The 18,925-nt window shown below is 34.8% G+C and overlaps 4 protein-coding genes across 4 annotated transcripts; 1 reads left to right on the top strand and 3 right to left on the bottom strand.

Annotated features, from left to right (window-relative positions):
- The first annotated feature begins 286 nt into the window (after positions 1 to 286).
- Positions 287 to 4,503, top strand: LOC122600017 (MLO-like protein 11). Its single transcript, XM_043772646.1, has 15 exons — positions 287 to 418; positions 655 to 712; positions 795 to 973; positions 1,064 to 1,180; positions 1,275 to 1,335; positions 1,445 to 1,539; positions 1,646 to 1,720; positions 1,795 to 1,880; positions 2,068 to 2,117; positions 2,260 to 2,300; positions 2,599 to 2,769; positions 2,894 to 2,929; positions 3,183 to 3,250; positions 3,349 to 3,409; positions 4,159 to 4,503. Exons 1-15 carry the CDS (start codon positions 287 to 289, stop codon positions 4,501 to 4,503), a joined length of 1,575 nt encoding a protein of 524 aa, XP_043628581.1.
- Positions 4,504 to 4,805: 302 nt separating this feature from the next.
- LOC122601573 (pollen-specific leucine-rich repeat extensin-like protein 1) lies at positions 4,806 to 6,101 on the bottom strand. Its single transcript, XM_043774322.1, has one exon. The coding sequence runs from the start codon at positions 6,099 to 6,101 to the stop codon at positions 4,806 to 4,808; it is 1,296 nt and encodes a 431-aa protein (XP_043630257.1).
- Positions 6,102 to 6,799: 698 nt separating this feature from the next.
- Positions 6,800 to 10,312, bottom strand: LOC122599783 (DEAD-box ATP-dependent RNA helicase 42). The gene is made up of 8 exons (XM_043772361.1): positions 9,774 to 10,312; positions 8,571 to 8,616; positions 8,425 to 8,474; positions 8,226 to 8,267; positions 7,890 to 8,003; positions 7,617 to 7,695; positions 7,457 to 7,528; positions 6,800 to 7,344 (listed from the first exon to the last, which is right to left on the bottom strand). The coding sequence occupies exons 1-8, from the start codon at positions 10,259 to 10,261 to the stop codon at positions 7,297 to 7,299; spliced, it is 939 nt and encodes a 312-aa protein (XP_043628296.1). The 5' UTR covers positions 10,262 to 10,312; the 3' UTR covers positions 6,800 to 7,296.
- A 6,271-nt stretch (positions 10,313 to 16,583) lies between these two features.
- LOC122599994 (E3 ubiquitin-protein ligase RMA3-like) lies at positions 16,584 to 18,830 on the bottom strand. Its single transcript, XM_043772625.1, has 2 exons — positions 18,709 to 18,830; positions 16,584 to 17,490 (listed from the first exon to the last, which is right to left on the bottom strand). The coding sequence occupies exon 2, from the start codon at positions 17,483 to 17,485 to the stop codon at positions 16,727 to 16,729; it is 759 nt and encodes a 252-aa protein (XP_043628560.1). The 5' UTR covers positions 17,486 to 17,490; positions 18,709 to 18,830; the 3' UTR covers positions 16,584 to 16,726.
- Positions 18,831 to 18,925: the final 95 nt, after the last annotated feature.

Below are 18,925 nucleotides of genomic sequence, written 5' to 3'. Positions count from 1 at the left end.
TGCTTGTCGTGCGTGTAACTTCAACTGGACAATGTTTCCATACAACGGGATATGTTCATTTTTATACTTGTTCTATATGCATACTATTATATATATGCCGCTTATGCACTTACAAGTACCAACTATAATCCAGCTGACTTTAGGTTGTCGTTCTCGAATTTCGAGAAAACATAACCCACTGTTGGACTTAATGTATAAGAAAGGTTACTTTGAGAAGTATAAAGATATAGGGAGGGGAAAGAAATAGAGGAACTTTTGAGGGTGATCTAGCTTGTAGTAGTAAAAAATGTCTTCAATGGAAGCTAAGGATGAAACCAGATCAATGGCATTAACTCCAACATGGTCTGTTGCTACAGTTTTGACTATTTTAGTCGTAGTATCTTTGGTCTTGGAACGATTAATTCATCATTTGAGTAATGTAAGTTACTTAACCGTCTTGCTTAATTAGTTCTTTCTTTTCCTTGAATGAAACCATCTCATTCAATCAGAAAAACTATTGTACTAGTGTATAGTTATGGATAGTACTAGTGTATCTATAATAATCGGCTTCTAATCTTCCATTTTGTACATTCCTATTTTGCGTTTAATTTAAGTGTGTTTAACCCATGTGCCAGAGGATGTGATTCTTCTTGACTTATTTTGTTTTACATCCAGTGGTTGAAGGAAATGAATCGTAAACCATTGCTTGCTGCTTTAGATAAAATGAAAGAAGGTAATTAGTATATTATCTATATTGAAAATATGTGAGCAGCATTTTCATAAATCATCATCATGAATTGGTTTCCTGCTTGCAGAATTAATGCTTCTTGGCTTTATATCATTGCTTCTCTCAGCCACCTCGAACGGTATATCTAGTATCTGTATCCCTTCAAAGTTATACAACAGTACATTTCATCCCTGCAGCAAGAATGTCCAGAATTTAAAAAATGAGGATAGTAAGCGTAGAATGTTAAACGCGAAAATCTGTAAGAAGGTGAGTGTATTGTTTATTACATCATTTATTTGCATCGGTGCATGTTTTAATGAGCCATATTACCAACTTCTTGTGCTTTTGAAAATACAGGATTACGAGCCTTTTGTATCAGAAGAAGGGCTCGAGGAACTGCATCGCTTTATTTTTGTCATGGCAATTACACATGTATCTTATAGCTGCTTAGCCATGCTTCTGGCAGTAATGAAGGTCACATTTTTTTTCTCATTAGCCACAAATTGAGATTAAAATATTACCGTATATGGTATTATTGATTTTATTTTAAATATGGAAAAATCATTAGATCCGTAGTTGGAAAAAATGGGAGGACGAATCCCAGATGGACCGGCATGGTGTCATAACTGGTACGATATAGTTGAATTAAAATAGTCAACCAATTGTCATTTGCACACAGAGAGAAAAGTTATAGAGTTTGTTAAAGAGCACGAAAATAAAATTATTTTTCTTATGTAGAAATATCAAGAAATGAGACAATTAAGAGACAATCAGCTATTGTCAAATTCCACATGTCAAATCCGTTGGTTAGGAATGGCTGCTTCACTTGGATGGTATTTATTCTATTCAGACAAGTGCATTTTTGTAGCTAGGTTATGGAATATGTTTGGAAGTGACTTGTGTTTAGCATATTTATCAGACACTCTATGTAAATTTCAGGTCTGTTTCTTTCGACAATTTGGCAGTTCAGTTGTTCGTGCTGATTATCTTACGTTGCGTGAAGCCTTCATATTGGTAGGAAAACTAGTTGAATTAACCGTGTAAAGTGAACCAATATATTGACTTTTTTTTCCCCTCTTATCCTACAGAACCATAACCTCACATCGAAATATGATTTTCACAGCTATATGATTCGCTCTATGGAAGAAGAATTTCAAAGGATAGTTGGATTGAGGTAAAAAAAGAAAAGAAAATAAGTTCCTTTTCAATTTAAAATATTGTAGGAATAGAGTGATTGCAGTTGCCGTCCTCAATATAATAGCATTATGCATGCAATATTCAACATTTTGGCTGCTACAAGAACCAAAAAAGACCATTTTGTACCATGTGAAAATTCCTAAAACTTCTGTTATTCTTTGCAGTGCTCCACTCTGGGGATTTGTTGTGGCGTTTATGCTTTTTAACGTGAATGGTAAATCGTAAATGCAGATATATTGCTAGTTTCACAAAAGGATCGGTGAAAAATGATAACGCTTGAAATACCTTCCAGTTGTTTATGTTGGGCTTGTGTCGCGAAAACTTAAAATTTAGTAGATAACGTACCTTTATTGCAGGATTTAATATGTATTTCTGGATTGCTTTAGTTCCTGTTGCTGTAAGTACTTGCCTGATTGCCTCATACTTACACCAAACTATACTGTAACTAACTTTACATTATGTTAATTCTATCTTTAGTACATACAACCTTCTAAATCGTTTTTTAATCTAATATTTGACTATCACCGATTTACTGTCATAATATCAACGTTTGTTGCTAAACTTGGTATACTTAATAATTTTAAAAAGATTAAAATGGAGAAATTAGGTTCTTGTTGGTCAACCCATTACCCAACCCACTTGCCCCACCCATCTAGCCAACTCTAATACTCCTTGGTGTTTGTGTTAATGTTCAGCTTGTTCTACTATTGGGGGCAAAACTGCAGCATGTTCTTGCTACTTTGGGACTGGAGAGTGCTGGAATTACAGGTTATTTTACTGAAACTAAGTTAAAGCCTCGAGATGAGCTGTTTTGGTTTAACAAGCCAGAGCTATTATTGTCATTAATCCATTTTGTTCTCTTTCAGGTGAGCTATGTTCTATCAGTTGGTTAAATATTTGTGCTCTCTTTTTGTTGGTTTTATTATTTCATAAACTTGACCATTAGTAGATGCATCCAATTTAAGAGTTAAAATTTTATTCTTGTTTCAGAATGCTTTCGAGCTGGCTTCATTCTTTTGGTTCTGGGTAATGCTTACATCTAGATGTTTAAGTGTGTATTTTTTTTTCCATATAAAGTTGACCAAAATTCTCTTCAATAGTTTCTCACAATGGTTTGTTTTTCATAAGTGCACCTTTTGATCAAAACTATCCAAGTATACTTGTAGGTGTTAACACAATCGACCATTTGAGTATAAAATATTTCAATGTGGTTCTATTTTTTTATAAAGGAAGAAATTGCAAAATATGCTCATTAAGTGTGTGCTGTGATTGTTTCTAGTGGCAATTTGGATATGACTCTTGCTTTCTGAAACATCACTTATTGGTATATATACGGCTGATTTTGGGGTATGCATAGCTTTCGAACTACTAACTATTATATGTTTTATTTCATTACACCCCTTGGCCCTTGGTAAGTCCATGATATCTTGCTTAAATCATTTTAGATTTGCCGGACAGTTTCTGTGCAGCTATAGTACTCTGCCACTATATGCACTGGTGACTCAGGTATGATTCTAAACAAACTAAATGCATAGTCAGTTTACCTATTGATACAAAATTATGGTCACAACTCACAAGAGATAAAAATGAATAATCATTAGCATGATCATTGGTCCTACCGGTATTCAAGATGACCCATAAACCAGCAGGTTGTGGGTTCTAGTCCCATGGTGGAGAAATTGTAAATACTTGTGGATACATATTAGCACTTCCTTTTTGTTTATGAGATAAAACAAGACATCTGAAATGGCATTAATAAAAATTTGTACGTGTATGATCTGAAGTTCTCTGATGCAAACCATAAGTCCTGAAATGCATCTGTATCTTTTCTTCAAGACATAATGGTGGGTGGTGGTTAAATGTATTAGTAAAAGTTTGATCTTTCAGTTGCTATACAGAATTAAATTCATCTACATTTTCACCTAAAGATGGTAATATGGGCTAGATGGGTAACGGTCTAAAACAAGACGGGCAGTTAGGTTCACCTGAAACTTTTTTCTCATGTATTGAACATTTTCTAACATAAAATTTGTAAGTTAAATGTGATTTGGTAGGTTGTTTGCATCAACAATACATTTTCGGCAACTTTTAGTCCTTTTGACTTGTTTCCCTTTTATCTATCTTTAAGAATCTTCATTTGGCCCGTTAGTGATGAAACACAATCGATTTAACTATACGTAAGAAATGGTTTGAAGTGGGCATCTATAATCTATGTTGTGGCCCATGGAACTCAATGCCCTCATATTGTTTTGTAGATGGGTACGAACTACAAGGCAGCATTGATTTCACAAAGAATTAGAGAGACAATCCATGGATGGAGAAAGGAGGCAAAGAGGAGGAGGCGAAAGTTAGGAATATATTGTGATGACTCAACTATACAAACAGAAACGAGCACTGTGATATCTTTTGAGGAATTTGACCACCAAGAGCTCGATAGTCCTCAAACTGGAATGACACCTGTCGAATCTTTAGAAGTTGAATTACAACCACATCATGTTGTTAACGGCTTACCTCATCTTCGAACTTCTGCTTCTGTCTCTTCAGTTTTACCAACCTTTCTACAAGAAAGAGTTACAAGATCCGACTCATTGCCCGCCTGAAGATAAAATTACTTCTTTTTTTTTTTTTGTTAATATGGCTTATTTTGTAACAGCTTTGTAGGAAAAGATGGAAGTAAATGAAAAATTCTCTGCCATAATCATTATAAATGTAGCTAATGTAATGTAGTACGGAGTATATATTTGTAGTCATTTAGACTTTAATAGACATATATATGTGAAACAAGTGTTTATTTAGTATGAATTACAGTTACGCAACACCTATATCTCAAACTCTATTGTGCGGTGATCAGAGTAATTGTTGTTCTTGGAGAAAGAACAAAGTTTTGATTGAAACTTAGGATTTAGGAACTACGTGGAGATGGGGGGGTTGGAGTGGATGGGCCACTCCAACTGTCTTCATTCTTGGACCCATCATCTTCATTTTTATGAATGGATTCTACTTGAACCTCATTCATTGAGGGACTAGGTAAAGATGGGCGAGAAGACCTGCTGTCTTCATTCATGAATTCATCCTTCTCATGAATGGATTCTGATTGAACCTCGTTCATCGAGGAATTTTCAGTAGTATCCCGCTCTTGTAGTGACTTTTGTTTGTCACCTCGTGGACTTTTACAGCCTCCGAGCAAGGAACATCCAAGTTTACCTCTAGGACCATCTAGTGGAGGAGGAATGTCTCCTTTGGTCTTGGGAGGATAAGATGGTTTGTGCCAGGGAGGATAGGTCGGTGCCGGTTGGGGAGGAAAGGCTGGTTGAGGAGGATTGGTCGGTTCTATTTGAGGTGGATAGGTTGGTTGGGGTTGAGGTGGAAAGTTTGGTTGGGGTTGAGGTGGAAAGTTTGGTTGGGGAGGATAGTTTGGTTCCGGTTGCGGAGGAACAGTTGGTTGCGGTTGAGGAGTGGCTGGTTGACATCCAGGGTTAAACTGTGGAGGAGAGGCTGGTTGACATCCAGGGTTGACTTGGGGAGGATAAGTTGGTTCCGGTTGAGTAGGAGAAGCAGGTTGACATCCAGGGTTAACCTGGGGTGGATAACTTGGTTGATAAGGAGGGCAAGGATAGGCAGGATTCACTGGTGCAGGTTGAGGAGGATTCAACGGTTCTGGTTGAGGATTTAGTGGTTCAGGTTCAGGAGGATTCATCGGTTCAGGTTGAGGATTCAATGGTTCGGTGTGAGGAGGAGGAGTGTGACATCCAGGGGCGGGTTGGGGAGGGTAATAGACCGGAGCACCCCCACATGTAGGAGTAGGACAATTGCTTGGACAGTTTGGAATCACGTCTGCAGGTGCACAAGCAGGACAACCACAATTAACTTTCACATCACCAGGGCTCGTTGATTTCCCGCTTGTAGAAGATCCATGGTCATGTGGGACTTCCCTGCTTGTGGATGGTTCGTGGTCATGTGGGATTTCTAAGAATCCCTTGCTATCTTCTTTAACCAATTCGGGAACCCAGATACCATCATCGGGTAACATTGGTGCATCTGTATCTGGCATTGAATATTCTTCACTAAGTTGTCGTTTTGAATCTACTAAGATCTCATCTGAGATGATCTTACGTGCCAAGCCTGAGGGTGAGCCATAACTAGAAAATAGAACCAAGAACAAGAATCCTAGTGTTAGGCAACCCCTCAGTGAAGCCATAATCGTTCTGATATGCTTTGCATTTTGCCATGCAGGAACGCGATTTATATCTAGAGAACACATTCTCGAGGGATACGTGAACGACTCAAAGACTTGGGACATGCATTCATGCATGCTTCCGGTATTTATGACTAAGCTGCTGATCATGAGACTTGTATGTTCATATTGAAACCACAAAACTCATCCTCAATGCATTGCACCACTTGACTCACATAATATCAGCTTTTTGGTAGGCGTTGTTGTTTCATGGTAGTTATTCAATGTAGTGGCTGATTAGCTGATATAGCAGATAGTATAAATACATACTCAATGTGCATGTCTATAATATACACTTAAAAATATGCATTGCATGTCATTCGGAAACAACTGATTTTCTTTACTTACCGTTGTGATTCTCTAGTTAGACATCTATCTAGATAGGACTATCTTTTCTTCCTTCCACATTAGATTTAAACCGAAACAAAAAGCACAATAGGATTTTGGGTTTTAAGTGTTGGTGTGTTACACATTAGATTCATGTTCAAGATGATACCCGCCAACGCTAGTTACCTTTGCAAAAAACTATCAATTATGCCCATTCAGTTAGATTAACATCTAAATAAAAAACAGCATCAACTAGAAAATGATGGAGCTACATCATTTTAACATGTTTATGCATATTTTGGGGGATGATTAGGAATTCTTTGATTCCCTAGCAATAGTTGAAATCATAGAAAATTCAAAGATTGCCTGAAATATTGTACAAATCAAGGTTATTGATCTACCCAAATATAAAAACTTTAAAGATATACATTACTAAATATTATGATATTAAGGCATCCTGTGGTATTAATGAGCAAAACAAAGTGTGGCCATGTACACGCTTTCATTGACGGCATTTATAAGACAGAATCTTTGACGAAGCTTCTTCATTTTGTAATGTCTTTAAAATGACCGGACTACCATAACGTGATTACTTTATGACATACACTAGTGTGTCAACATGAGCTCTTATGCGTCAAATTTCAAGTGATAAGTTGCCTGTAGGCCATAAAAACCAGCCGTAAAAACTGATGACTAGTCTCACTGCCATGGTGCAATCCATCGGTTTAAGAGCTATAGCTAAACTCCACCAACGTTTCAAGACTGGAAGCAGATATGAAATGACCCTCTCAAGATTATATAGCTGCAATTAGCTGGCTGCGTTAAGATCCATTCACATAGGAAGATCAGGATCTAATCGTCTTTGAATAGCAGTTGCAGCCTGCAAATTTGACAATATGAACACACAATCAGCAATTTTAAGGTTTAAAGGGCTGCTGCCAAGAGTTTTATACAGGAGAATTGTTCATTACTATTAAGAGTTTGAGACTCACCTCGACATTGCCAATTTTGAACAAATAATTCATTTCTTCTCTCAATCTATCTTGTTCTTTCATTGCTTGTGCCTAAGAATCAAAAGGTAACAAATGAATATAAATTTCAAGTGCAATAATGGAAAAACACTTATTTGTGTTCACAAGGAAGCTCAAGTACCATTCCACTTTGCATAGAGCGTTTCAGCGCTTCTACCTCTGCTTCCTTCTGTTTCTCACGTTCTTGCTGCAATTCAAGTCTGAAAACAAAGCAAGGGGAGTTTAAAAAAAGCTAAACTTCAATCTAAAAGCATTTCAGCTCGCTTTAAAACGCATGTTAAATAATTGTAATCATGCAGTTAAAAAGATCGACTGCTACTTTTGAAGTTTTGATACCTTCTTTATCAATAAAATAACTACCTAAGCAGCAATTAGAATACACAATGAAACATACCGCCTTTGCTCTTCATCGTTAAACACAATGCGCTCTGATTTTGCGGCTTTGGCGGAGCCCTTTTTTATGGCCTTCTCGATTTTCTTTCGGTGATAAGCGTCAAGGCTGTAATATCTGCACCATTAAGATGTAAAGTTTATATCACTAATACCATTAATCTTGGACACCCTATGATGAATGAAAGCATATTCTCAACGCTAGGGGCTTTAAGTTATAGTGACAAAGATATATCACGAAAACCGGCTCCCTAGGAATAGAAGATCAGCTAATCTAACTTCACTACTTGAGAACAGATTTTAACACCGCAAAGGAAAACATTGAGGATTTTCAACTTACTTTTTAGAAGGAAAAGTAGCCGTGTTATGGTCTTCCATGAACCTGTATAGATACCAAGATCAGGTAATCCATTATATTCATTAAATCTCAATAAATATGAACACTGAAAATAAACATATAAGGTAGATTTCCATCAGATACACGTAGCATTTCCAAGTTTTAAAAGGTGGCCGACACCAAGAATAAGAGAAAAACATACTGTTTAAACATCTGCTTCTCTTCCCAGTTTGGCAGACTTTCGAGGTTCACCTGCACATTCAAAAATGAAAGACATGTCATCATCAAATAAAAAAAGCGAATACTTCAAAGTAAAACTGTTGGCTAAAATGTGTGCAAACTGAATACCTGTTTGACTTCTGCGAGCCATGCAGTGAACTCTGGCCGTTTGGTCCTACAAACAAAGAAAATGATTATGGAAAGAAAGGAATCAGCAACGCAGATATCTTTTGGTGAAATAAAAGTGAATTTTACACAAGGCACTTCTAGTAAAATTTTAAGGGTTATGGCATATCTTAAGAACTAGCTTTCATCCGCAAAGTAACAAATTTCACAAAAAACTTATTATGGCCTCATGGCAACTGCATATTTTTACCAGAAACACAATGAACTGCCACAAAACAGTTAGTGATCACTAATAAAAGCAAACCATTTAATTAAAAAATTCTGATTTTATAATATGCTTAGGATCATGCTTTCTCATTACTTCCCTCCTCCATTTGTAAACCCTGACATGAATCTACTTATTACAGACACCAACTAACATAACAGGAAGAAAATGAAGATATTCATATGAGTGTTGCACCTAGCTTATGAACTAGAACAATACATTCTTAAACATGTTTGGGTATGTTTGATGCAGAAGTAATAAGAGCTTAAGCATATTGCTTCTAAAAGCTCAAGCTCACAAGCTCCATTTGGCTCACAAAAGTTTTCTAAGCTCGTGAAAAAAAGGAGCCCCTAAAGAAGCTATTTGAACTCTCAGAGTATCTTTGGAAAGTACTCTAAGCTTACTAACGATTAAAACCACCTAGACACCCCATTAAACCTTAACTAATTGCATTGCATATTTTTTAATTTTTTTTTTTACTTATTATGACTTTCAAGTAACTTAACATTGAGAAGGTCCAGCACCGGCTATTTTGCCAAACACATTTATTCAAAAATAAACTCCTGTAGCTAAAAGTTGTAAACTTAGGCAGAAGTGAGCTGGGAAGTAGCTTAAAGCCCGGTGGACCGTTTTACAATATTAATTTCGCTCACTTTCATTTTAGAAAACTACGTCCAAAACAAAACTCTCTTTTTCAATCAAAAGATTTAAGCTTGAAAAGACCCTAAAAGAACCATCTCCAAACACACCCAAATGCCATTAGCACAGCTTTACTATCACCGAGATTAAATTCTAACGGCTTTCACTAAACAATGTACACACTAATCTAACCAATGTAATCTATTTGCTTGAGAACATACTAACATGTCATAATCTTACCAAAGAAACTGCACAACAAAAACATCAAATAGAATCAAATAAAAAGTAAAAAATGAGCTAACCACATATCGGTTTCTCGAATAATTCCGTATTTCCCCCACGAATCCGTAACCGCCCCAACGACTACTTTCTTCTTGGTTCCCTTATCCTTACTTTTCTTCTTTTTCTTATCCTTTTTCCTCTTCTTATCATCATCATCATCATCATCTCTTCTTTTCCTTTTCTTTTCTTTCCGCCTTTTCCGGTCCCTCTCTTCCTTTCTTTTCCTTTCCTTTCTTTTCCTTCGCCTTCTCTCTTCCTCACTCTCACTCTCGGAATCGTATTCCGAACTCCCCGTCTCCGATTCCGAATCCGTATCCGAATCGGAATCGGAATCGGAATCGGAATCGTAACTTCTTCTTCTTCTTCGTGATTTCTTTCTCGAGTGTCGGATTTTGTGTTTTTTTGAGCTGCTGCTCCGGTGGTGATCGGATTCAGATGAGATGTCGGATTCGGATTCCGATTCGGACTTTCGCTTGGATTTGTGTTGATCGTCTCGGTCCTTTGCCATTGATATTTTTTTAGGGTTTTGATGAGTTTGTATTTGGAAATGGAGAGAAGAAAAAGGGGGAAACAAATACAAATACTTCACTCGTAAGGTTTAGGGGGTATATATTAAAACTTACAAAGTTTAAGGGCTAAAATGATAATACTATCCGATACAGTAGGATGACCAAGATTACCGAAATACCGAAACCGAACCGGTACCGATGGGGATTCGGTATCGGTATCGGTATCAGTATTTAGTTTGGGTCGTTTTCGGTTTCGGTACCAATCGGTTCGGTACAGGGAAACCGAATTGTAATACCGAAAACATCGAGGGTCTTATTATTTTGCTATGAATGGGCCTGCCTCCAATAGTTCAATATGCTATGCATCTATTTATATACATACATACATAATTCTAACTTCAAACTCCATAACAAAAAAAAAATGATTTATGTATTTACGTTACAAAGCTTTGAAGTACAAAAATCTGATCAATTTGAAAAGTAAGTCGTATACACACAAATGTATATGCTCTGCATCAGATTACAAGCCACCTAGCTAACTATTAATTTACAAATTAACCACGAGGATATGAGTAAATGCATGGGGCATAATGTAATATTTACGTGAAATGTGTCAATCTTAATGTTGGATCAAAGGACAAGAATGCAAATATGCAATCATATGTTCTGGACTAAAATGCATGCATTACAAAGGATAAGAATGTAATTATATTTTAATACAAAGTCTAATAATCAAACTGTTAGAACAGTTGCTCATCAAACCCGATATGTTCATGAAAATTCGGTACTAATCGGGATAACACCGAAAAACCGGTACCGTATCCATATAATCGGTACGGTATTCGGTTCTCACTTTGAGTTGTTTTCGGTATCGGTACCAATCAGTTCGGTATCGGTTTGGTACGGTACGATACCAAAAACCATTCCTACGATACAGTATGTAGATTATAGAGTTGGGTGAAGTGAACTTTCAGCATTTTGAAAAGGGAGATCTTCTAGGTTATACATATGATATAATTTATTATTTAATTTGGGGTTAGATATTGTAAAATAAATATTAAAGTAAAACAAATAGAACAAGATCTTGACCTTTTGATCATTGTTAAATTGATGCACGGAGATTCACGAATAAATTGATGTACGATGATTTTTATAATGCACAATCATTTTCAGTGAACAAAAACCTATTGTTTATTTGTTTACTTTAATACTTGTTTTATTGTACCTAAAACCTAATTAATTTAATTACTTATTTCATGCAAGTTTCTGATCTTTACATTTATAATTGTGGTGGATTGGGTCGTTAAAAGTGGTATGTGTAGGATGTGAGTAGAGATATAAGTTTGTTTATCAAGTATCGATATATAGTGGCTCTATTTTGTAAATATTACCGACTTGTACGAACTAACTTATTTTAACTAAGAGGATAATATGTCGCTGGTTGATAATTAAATGGTCTTTTATATAGCGATCAAAAACATGTATGAACCAAGACCAACAATGTTTTAGAGTGATATGGCATGATAAATGTGTTGCTTCACTTATTTGTCATATTGTTGATATCAGTTGTTATCATAATATTTTAAGCTCTATCCTTTTACTTGTGATATGGGTTTATTAAAATCCTTCAAAGCCAAATTGGCATTGAGGTAGCAAGTGCTACAGAATATGCCCTTCTTATGATTGTTTTGTGTTATCCATCGCTCGTTGCTCCTACAATGATTATCTTGTTTTGATGACATTAAAACTTAGTGTTTGAAATGTCTCTCCATAATCGTTGCTATCACAATGATTATCTTGTATAATGACTTTAAACTCATTTATGGGTTATTGGGATCTCCATTCATCTTAGCTTGCAAATACCAAGGTTAATGGTCTTTTGGGAAAGCATCATAAAAGATGGTATAAGGTCCTTTGCAATCAAGTCATGCATCATTTGCTATCCATGTCTTCCCCTTTCATTGTAGACATAGTTTATGGGTGTTAGTGTTGTAAAATGTGATTTGCTTATTGTTCTCGATCAATCGTATTGATGTTTAAGCTCTTAATTTTACCATAGTTGGTTTCACACACTTGAAGAGCCCGTCTTTTGTGGTGATGAGATTTATCTCCATTTAAAAGAGTATGAATTGAAAAGTACAACCATTACTGAAGAAGTGCCAAAAATACTTGGCACTTTGGCAGTATTTTTAATTAATTAGTAGTAGTTTAGTGGCAGTATATTAATTAATTAGTAGTTTAGTAATATTTTCATTTTAATAATTAAAGAACCATTTTTGTCAAGAAGGTGAACCCTGCCTACATGAGAAGCACCTAAATGTGTCTGCCAAAACCATATCACCCATACTGGATTTAGACCGGCAACTCAATTGAGTTGTGCAAATATATCCTATTTAACGACATTTTTCTGGCAAATTTTTCCTGTCTTTTTTTTAATAGATAGAAAAGATTGAATCTATGCAGAGCTTTCCAAAACATTACATACTAGAGTGAATTTTCCATCAAGTTTTGCAGTGCTCCACATTTTTTCCACAAAAACAAGGTATACATTAATGCTTTTCAATTTAACGTCATACAACTTGCAGTAACAAGAAACCTAGAGGTAATGAACAAATTTCAAGTAGCACTAAAATGGTTACTTCACTTATCAGCAACGAGAACAAATTTTCAATTCAAGCAGGAGGGCAGCCTCAATGCTATCCACATTTTAAAGAGATCAAGAGCAATAAAAGCTTATAAAAAATATGTTAAATGTCGACACAACAACCCATTGACGTTCAACTGAATCTTAGCTAGTTAGCTTATAGCTTAAGGTCTAAAGCCAAAAATTTGAAAAGGTAAAGGTAAACAACAACGCGTCAACATACAATAATCCATAAAACCCAATGTCAAACTACGAGGGTGTGCCCCATAACATACGAAACAAAACCATATATAGTGCCTGAAATATAGAATATATGGAAGGAAAATATAAATTACACATGCATATACTTTCCAAACGCATAGAAATTTAAAACAATGACCCTAAGACTGAAAGGTAAATCACTAACATCGCATCGAAAACATGTCTTCCCAAAGTTAAAGAAGTATTTATTCAAAACCTGGACGAGTCATTGGCAAATACTTCTCATCTTTCTCATTCCAAACGTATATGTACCTTAGCGAAGTTATCTTATTGAACACAAAACTCAAAACTTCTTCCTTGGTAAACTGGCAATCCTTTATTTTCAGCACACGTAATTTTGGGCTGGATAACTTGTGAAGTCTGGGTATTCCTGTAAAGTTGAGAGAGAGATATCTTAACTCATGACCATATATATACCCTAATATATTCCATACCCTTACGGGTCAAACGTCTGCGATCAAGGTTGATACTCAGTCTTTTAAGTTTAGTGCAACCAATTAGCAGAGCTCGGATCTGTCAGTGCTTCTTCTGAGATATCTTCGAGTTGGATACGTATTTGTTACAACTGAGGACATCCTTGTGCCAGAGTAATCAGACCCATGTATGGCAGATACTTATCATAAATCTTAATTGTTTGCAAATTCTTGCAAATCCGAGCAATAAGTTGCAATCCCTTGTTCCCATAAATACTACTAACATACAGAGATTTTAAACTAGGACATCTTTCAAGCAAACAACATTGGTCATCTTGTTTCGTTTCATAAAGCTGCAGTTGTATTAGTTGATGAGCAAAAGGGATAACGAGTCCAAGTTCATCTGTCAAAGTGCGGCCTTCAAACATCATATACTTCATAGTTGGCCATATATATATGGGGGATTTTTTTTGGCTAGAAAATTGGGCTTCGAACCCCTACGAGAAACCCTATGATCGAAGGATTATTAAGAAAAGCGTTTAGATTTTAGAAACAAACGTTGATTATGGAAATTGCCTAAAATCCTAAATAGCCTCAACAACATACTTAGTCACGTTTGTTTCTCTAGGCTTATATCTATATCTATCTATAATATACGAGTAATATAACTAAAAGAGAGGGTTGGGGTACACAGTGGCGGTATTAGAAAAAAATCTCAGAGGGGGCAAAATTAGAAAATCCGTGAAATATAAATATAAAAGGGGTCAAAATGTTAAAAACTTATAAGAAATTTTTTAAAATCGATGAAAAATTTGAAAAAACATGACAAAATCTAAATTTTGAGGTACCGCCCATGGGTACACTTGGTACCCTTAATCCTCCTCCTTTATCCAAATCATCCATCCTTATTAATCCTCTAATTTTTTAATATTAATCTAAATTAATTTACACTTTTTTGGTTTTCCATCACAAATTTACACTTTAACCCAATTTAAAAATAATTAACTTACACTTTTTGATTTCCCATCACCAATTTACAATTTAACCCAATTTAAAAATAATTAACTTATACTTTTTGATTTTCCATCACCAATGTACACTTTAACCCAATTTAAAAATAATTAATTATACTTTTTGGTTTTCTATCACCAATTTACACTTACAAATAATTAATTTACACTTTTTGGTATTCCATCACCAACTTACAATTTCACCCAATTTAAAAACAATCAATTTACACTTTTCGGTTTTATTGGTAATTTATAATATAACTCACACAAAAAAAGCTACGATCAACTACAAAAGAGTTATTCTTTTTATATACTTTGCACATGATTAATCATTATTATTATTTTTTAACATTGAATTCTTATGTTATTCTTATTATTATTTTTTTAATTTAGTTTGTTGTCCATTATAGATTCGTCATGACTTTTTCTTCAACAACAAAAAATATAACCACATTAGTTCATCTTGAAGATCTTAAGCCAACACAAGTTAACCATCATTTACGACTCTGTGTTGTGCATGTATGGACTGTTTTGGAGTGGAACAACCCGATGAAAATCAAAACGTTCGAGATGGTCTTTGTTGATAAATTGGTATGTATTTTTTAAATTATATAGTTTATACTTTTAGAATATAAGAAACTGTAATTTTTTTATTTAAAGTACAAATAAAAGGGGTAAACTGGAATCAATATTTATATGAGGTTAATTTTCGTATGTTTTTTCTTTAGCTTTCGTATTGATTAAGTTGTGATATATGACTTAACTAATATAAATATTATATATTAATTTTGTGTTTGTAACCTATAATAATTCTTAGGATTTACGATTATATCTTTCTATAAGCTTTTAGATAAAAAGTCTAATTTTGCTATGAGTAATATTATGATTATTTTAATATATCGACTATGATTATTTTAAATCAGTTTTGAAACTAACTCATTAATGGTGTAATTTTTTAGCCGCTGTTATTTTATCAGGGGAAAGTGTTACATATTGAGATGGTGTTGAATGTTTTAGTATGATTATTTAGCATGGTGGAACAATTCATCATTTTAGTTTGTGTATGACATATATACTTTGAATCTTATGAAAAACAAGATATCAATTTTAAATAATACCTTTAGATAAACCCTTTGATCCATGTTATGTTTAGGATTTAACACAACAGGAAATGACTTTGCAAAGTTTTTGCCTCGACTATTTTATTTTTTATCAAGAATTTGTTTCCCTAACTTTCTTGCATTAGCCTATAAATTCATTTGATTGACGTTTGGAATGTCCTTGGTTGGATTCCTTTTCTATCCAGAATAATTTTCCTAGATCTGTATGCAAAGATGCTTATTCGATTCTTATGGTTAATTTGTTTGGGGTTTATTTTTCAAAATTGGATTAAATACATAAAAATACACTAAGAGAACTTACCAGTTATTTCCATGTTTTTTTCTTATATTTGCAGGGCACTATCATACATGGCTCGGTCAATGGTGAATGAGCGGAAAATTTTAGGAGTATTTTGACCGATGGAGTGGCTATTCAGCTAGCATATTTCCAAGTAGATTTCGGTATATCTATTAAATATATATGAATTCCAATTTTTTAGCTTTGATTAATATATTTTGAGACTACCTGTCCATTAGACAAACCTGAACACTAGTATATATACCTGATTATAACAAAAATCTTCCATACCATACATATTTTTTTCCTCAAATTTTATCCCTCTCTTTGGTGTCTATTAATTCGTATATATTTTTTTAGGAAGAAAATGTATGACCAAACTATGTATATGTCTATATTTAACGATATATACTAGAGATTCTGTCTCAACAAGTAGACATTACTCCGATGTCCAAATCATATCAACTCAACCGAACAGCTTTAAAACAGACCCAGACTATGAACGCCACCTCATATGTCACAAGCAGAAAGCGACCAACTAAGGAATCAAACGAAGTATGTAGGTATCATTAATCTCAATGGACAACTCGACAGATTAAACGTAAAATGGTTCAGTTAACCAAGGCTCATTAAGATGATGCATTATATAACAACGATCACAACATATTGTGGATGCATTACAAGATTCCATAGATATGATAAACTCATATACAAGCTATATACAATGGAAGGAAAAACTCAGAACAAGAGAAGACACAAAATGAAACAACAGAAGAAAAAGATAGTTAATCGGTTAAGCGATTTCTCTACCTGCATTACTTGCCTTCTAACTCTTGGACTACTAGAGCCCGAAGCTGGATACGGGTTATGGTATGACCCATAAGGATAGGCAGCAAGAAAACCCGAATCAGGGCTTCTGAATATCATAGCACAGACCATCTCTCCAACCATTCCCACTATTGGGTTTGAAATGCTGGTTGGTATGGGCCCAGATAAATTAGATGGCCCAAAGGTGTAGCTTCCGAATGGGTGTGTGTGATTCATGATGTGAGGTTGAGGCTGCGCCTGGAAAGGGACCGGATGGATCTGCTGATTTGGGTGCAAAATTGATCCACCTGGTGCTGGTGGTCTGTTGGGTATGACCAGTTCTGATTGGTGGGCAGTCTTCAACTCCGGTTCTGATTCAGGTTCTGATGATGACTGAGAATTTCCACGCCCGTATAACGGGACTACGGATGAAAGGGAGACGTGGGCTTTACAAACAGGGCATTTGGGCTGTTGGTCAGAATCAACAGAGGAGGTTTGAACATGAAGCCATTTGTAAATGCAAGGCCAACAATAGAGGTGGCCACATAAAGTAACTACAGGGTCTCTTGCCGATTCTAAGCAAATATTGCACTCACAAAACCCTGTAGAATTTTCAGAAACCGATTTTGAGTTCTTGTTCAGTGATTCATCTCCCAAAGAATCGAACAATTGTGACTGTTGGGAAGCCATAAGGTCTGCATAACAACAAGGGAATTATTAGCATACGTAAACAGCACCCAATGTCTTTTGGTTAACCAGTTTTAAGCATTTGAGACAAAAAATAACAGAACTCGACTCATTAAGAAACAAAAAATACTTCTTCGTTTTAACATATCCAATTACACTATAGCATGACCAATCTAAAAATTAAAGAATTGAAGAAACCTTGTGTCATGTGTAGTTCCACAACCTAACATTAGTAATTACATATTTACATATATCAAGAAGTATAGCTAATATGATTATTTGTACACGTCCGTTGATGAGCTAGTGAATCATCATATTAGTAACTTAATATTCAACAGTATTTGATTAAGAACAACGAAGTTCTGCTAATACAAGGAATTAAGACGACACAAAGAAGACGTATTGATATTATCAATTAACACGATACCAATACCTTTAACAGAACAAGCAATTGTAGCCTACCATTTAATATTATCAATTAAGGATGTGTATTTGAAAGAGCTCTAGTACGTGTGTCAGTGTGTGTATCCAACTTCAAAACAATTCATGCTATCATTGTATGTGTTTTTTTTTGGGTAAACACCCTTACGTACCTACAGAGGTTATGGGTTCAATCCTCTCCCTATGCAAAGGTTGGAGGTCGTATCTATCATTTAGATAGATATTGGAAACAACCTCTCTAGTCTCTACCTTGATAGAGGCAAGGCTGTCTACATCTCAACATCCTCATACACCGTTGAGCCATTGAGACCCAAAATCCGTGAAAGATAGCATTGGGCGTTACTTACTTCCTTTTTTTTTTGGGTAATGGGTTGTTTTTACTAATTGTAGGTATTTAATTGATATATTAAAATTTGTAAACCGATATCGGTTTTGATAACATGGCAGAATCATTAAGGAATCACTACCAAAAATATGTCAAACCTCTGCAAATTAATCAACAATGTAAAAATAATTAATTTTTTTTTATCTCATTGTAAAAAATACTTACAGTAATATTAATAATAATAATGAAGCAACAACATATGATGCGGATACTTTCCAATACAATTTTATCATTTCTACACTAATTCCAGCAATTCATAATAATAACAAGTGATCCATAAAACTGAGCTAATTACAAACATGAACAACACAGCAATATAAAATCAGATATCAATTTCATTTCATTTACAAAACAATGGAAGAATATATATATATATATAATATAAATGTAGAAAACAAACCTTGAATTGTTATGAAATGAATTTTGTTAGGAGGGAATTTGGTTAGAAATGAAAGTCGAAGATCATTGGAAAAAAAGGAGAAGAGTTTATTTTAGTTAGGTGAGCATTATTATTCTATTTTATTTTATTTTATTCATATTTGTTATTTATAATGTCGACATGACAGCTGTTTTAATATTATACGTGATTAATAATATCCGGCCACATAGACAGCAAA

The sequence above is a fragment of the Erigeron canadensis genome, chromosome 5, assembly GCF_010389155.1.
Source record: "Erigeron canadensis isolate Cc75 chromosome 5, C_canadensis_v1, whole genome shotgun sequence".
NCBI lineage: Eukaryota > Viridiplantae > Streptophyta > Magnoliopsida > Asterales > Asteraceae > Erigeron > Erigeron canadensis.
The sequence above is the reverse complement of the archived record's forward strand: the minus strand, read 5'-3'. Positions and strand labels throughout refer to the sequence as shown.

Excerpts from the sequence above, each read along its gene's own strand:
- LOC122601573 (XM_043774322.1), bottom strand. The coding sequence starts at position 6,101 with ATGGCTTCACTGAGGGGTTGCCTAACACTAGGATTCTTGTTCTTGGTT.
- LOC122599994 (XM_043772625.1), bottom strand. The coding sequence starts at position 17,485 with ATGGCTTCCCAACAGTCACAATTGTTCGATTCTTTGGGAGATGAATCA.
- LOC122599783 (XM_043772361.1), bottom strand. The coding sequence starts at position 10,261 with ATGGCAAAGGACCGAGACGATCAACACAAATCCAAGCGAAAGTCCGAA. Across the intron at positions 7,696-7,889 it reads AACGATGAAGAGCAAAGGCG|ACTTGAATTGCAGCAAGAAC; the intron begins GTATGTTTCATT and ends CTTTGTTTTCAG. Across the intron at positions 7,345-7,456 it reads TCAAAATTGGCAATGTCGAG|GCTGCAACTGCTATTCAAAG; the intron begins GTGAGTCTCAAA and ends TCAAATTTGCAG.
- LOC122600017 (XM_043772646.1), top strand. The coding sequence starts at position 287 with ATGTCTTCAATGGAAGCTAAGGATGAAACCAGATCAATGGCATTAACT. Across the intron at positions 713-794 it reads TTTAGATAAAATGAAAGAAG|AATTAATGCTTCTTGGCTTT; the intron begins GTAATTAGTATA and ends TCCTGCTTGCAG. Across the intron at positions 1,540-1,645 it reads ATGGCTGCTTCACTTGGATG|GTCTGTTTCTTTCGACAATT; the intron begins GTATTTATTCTA and ends TGTAAATTTCAG.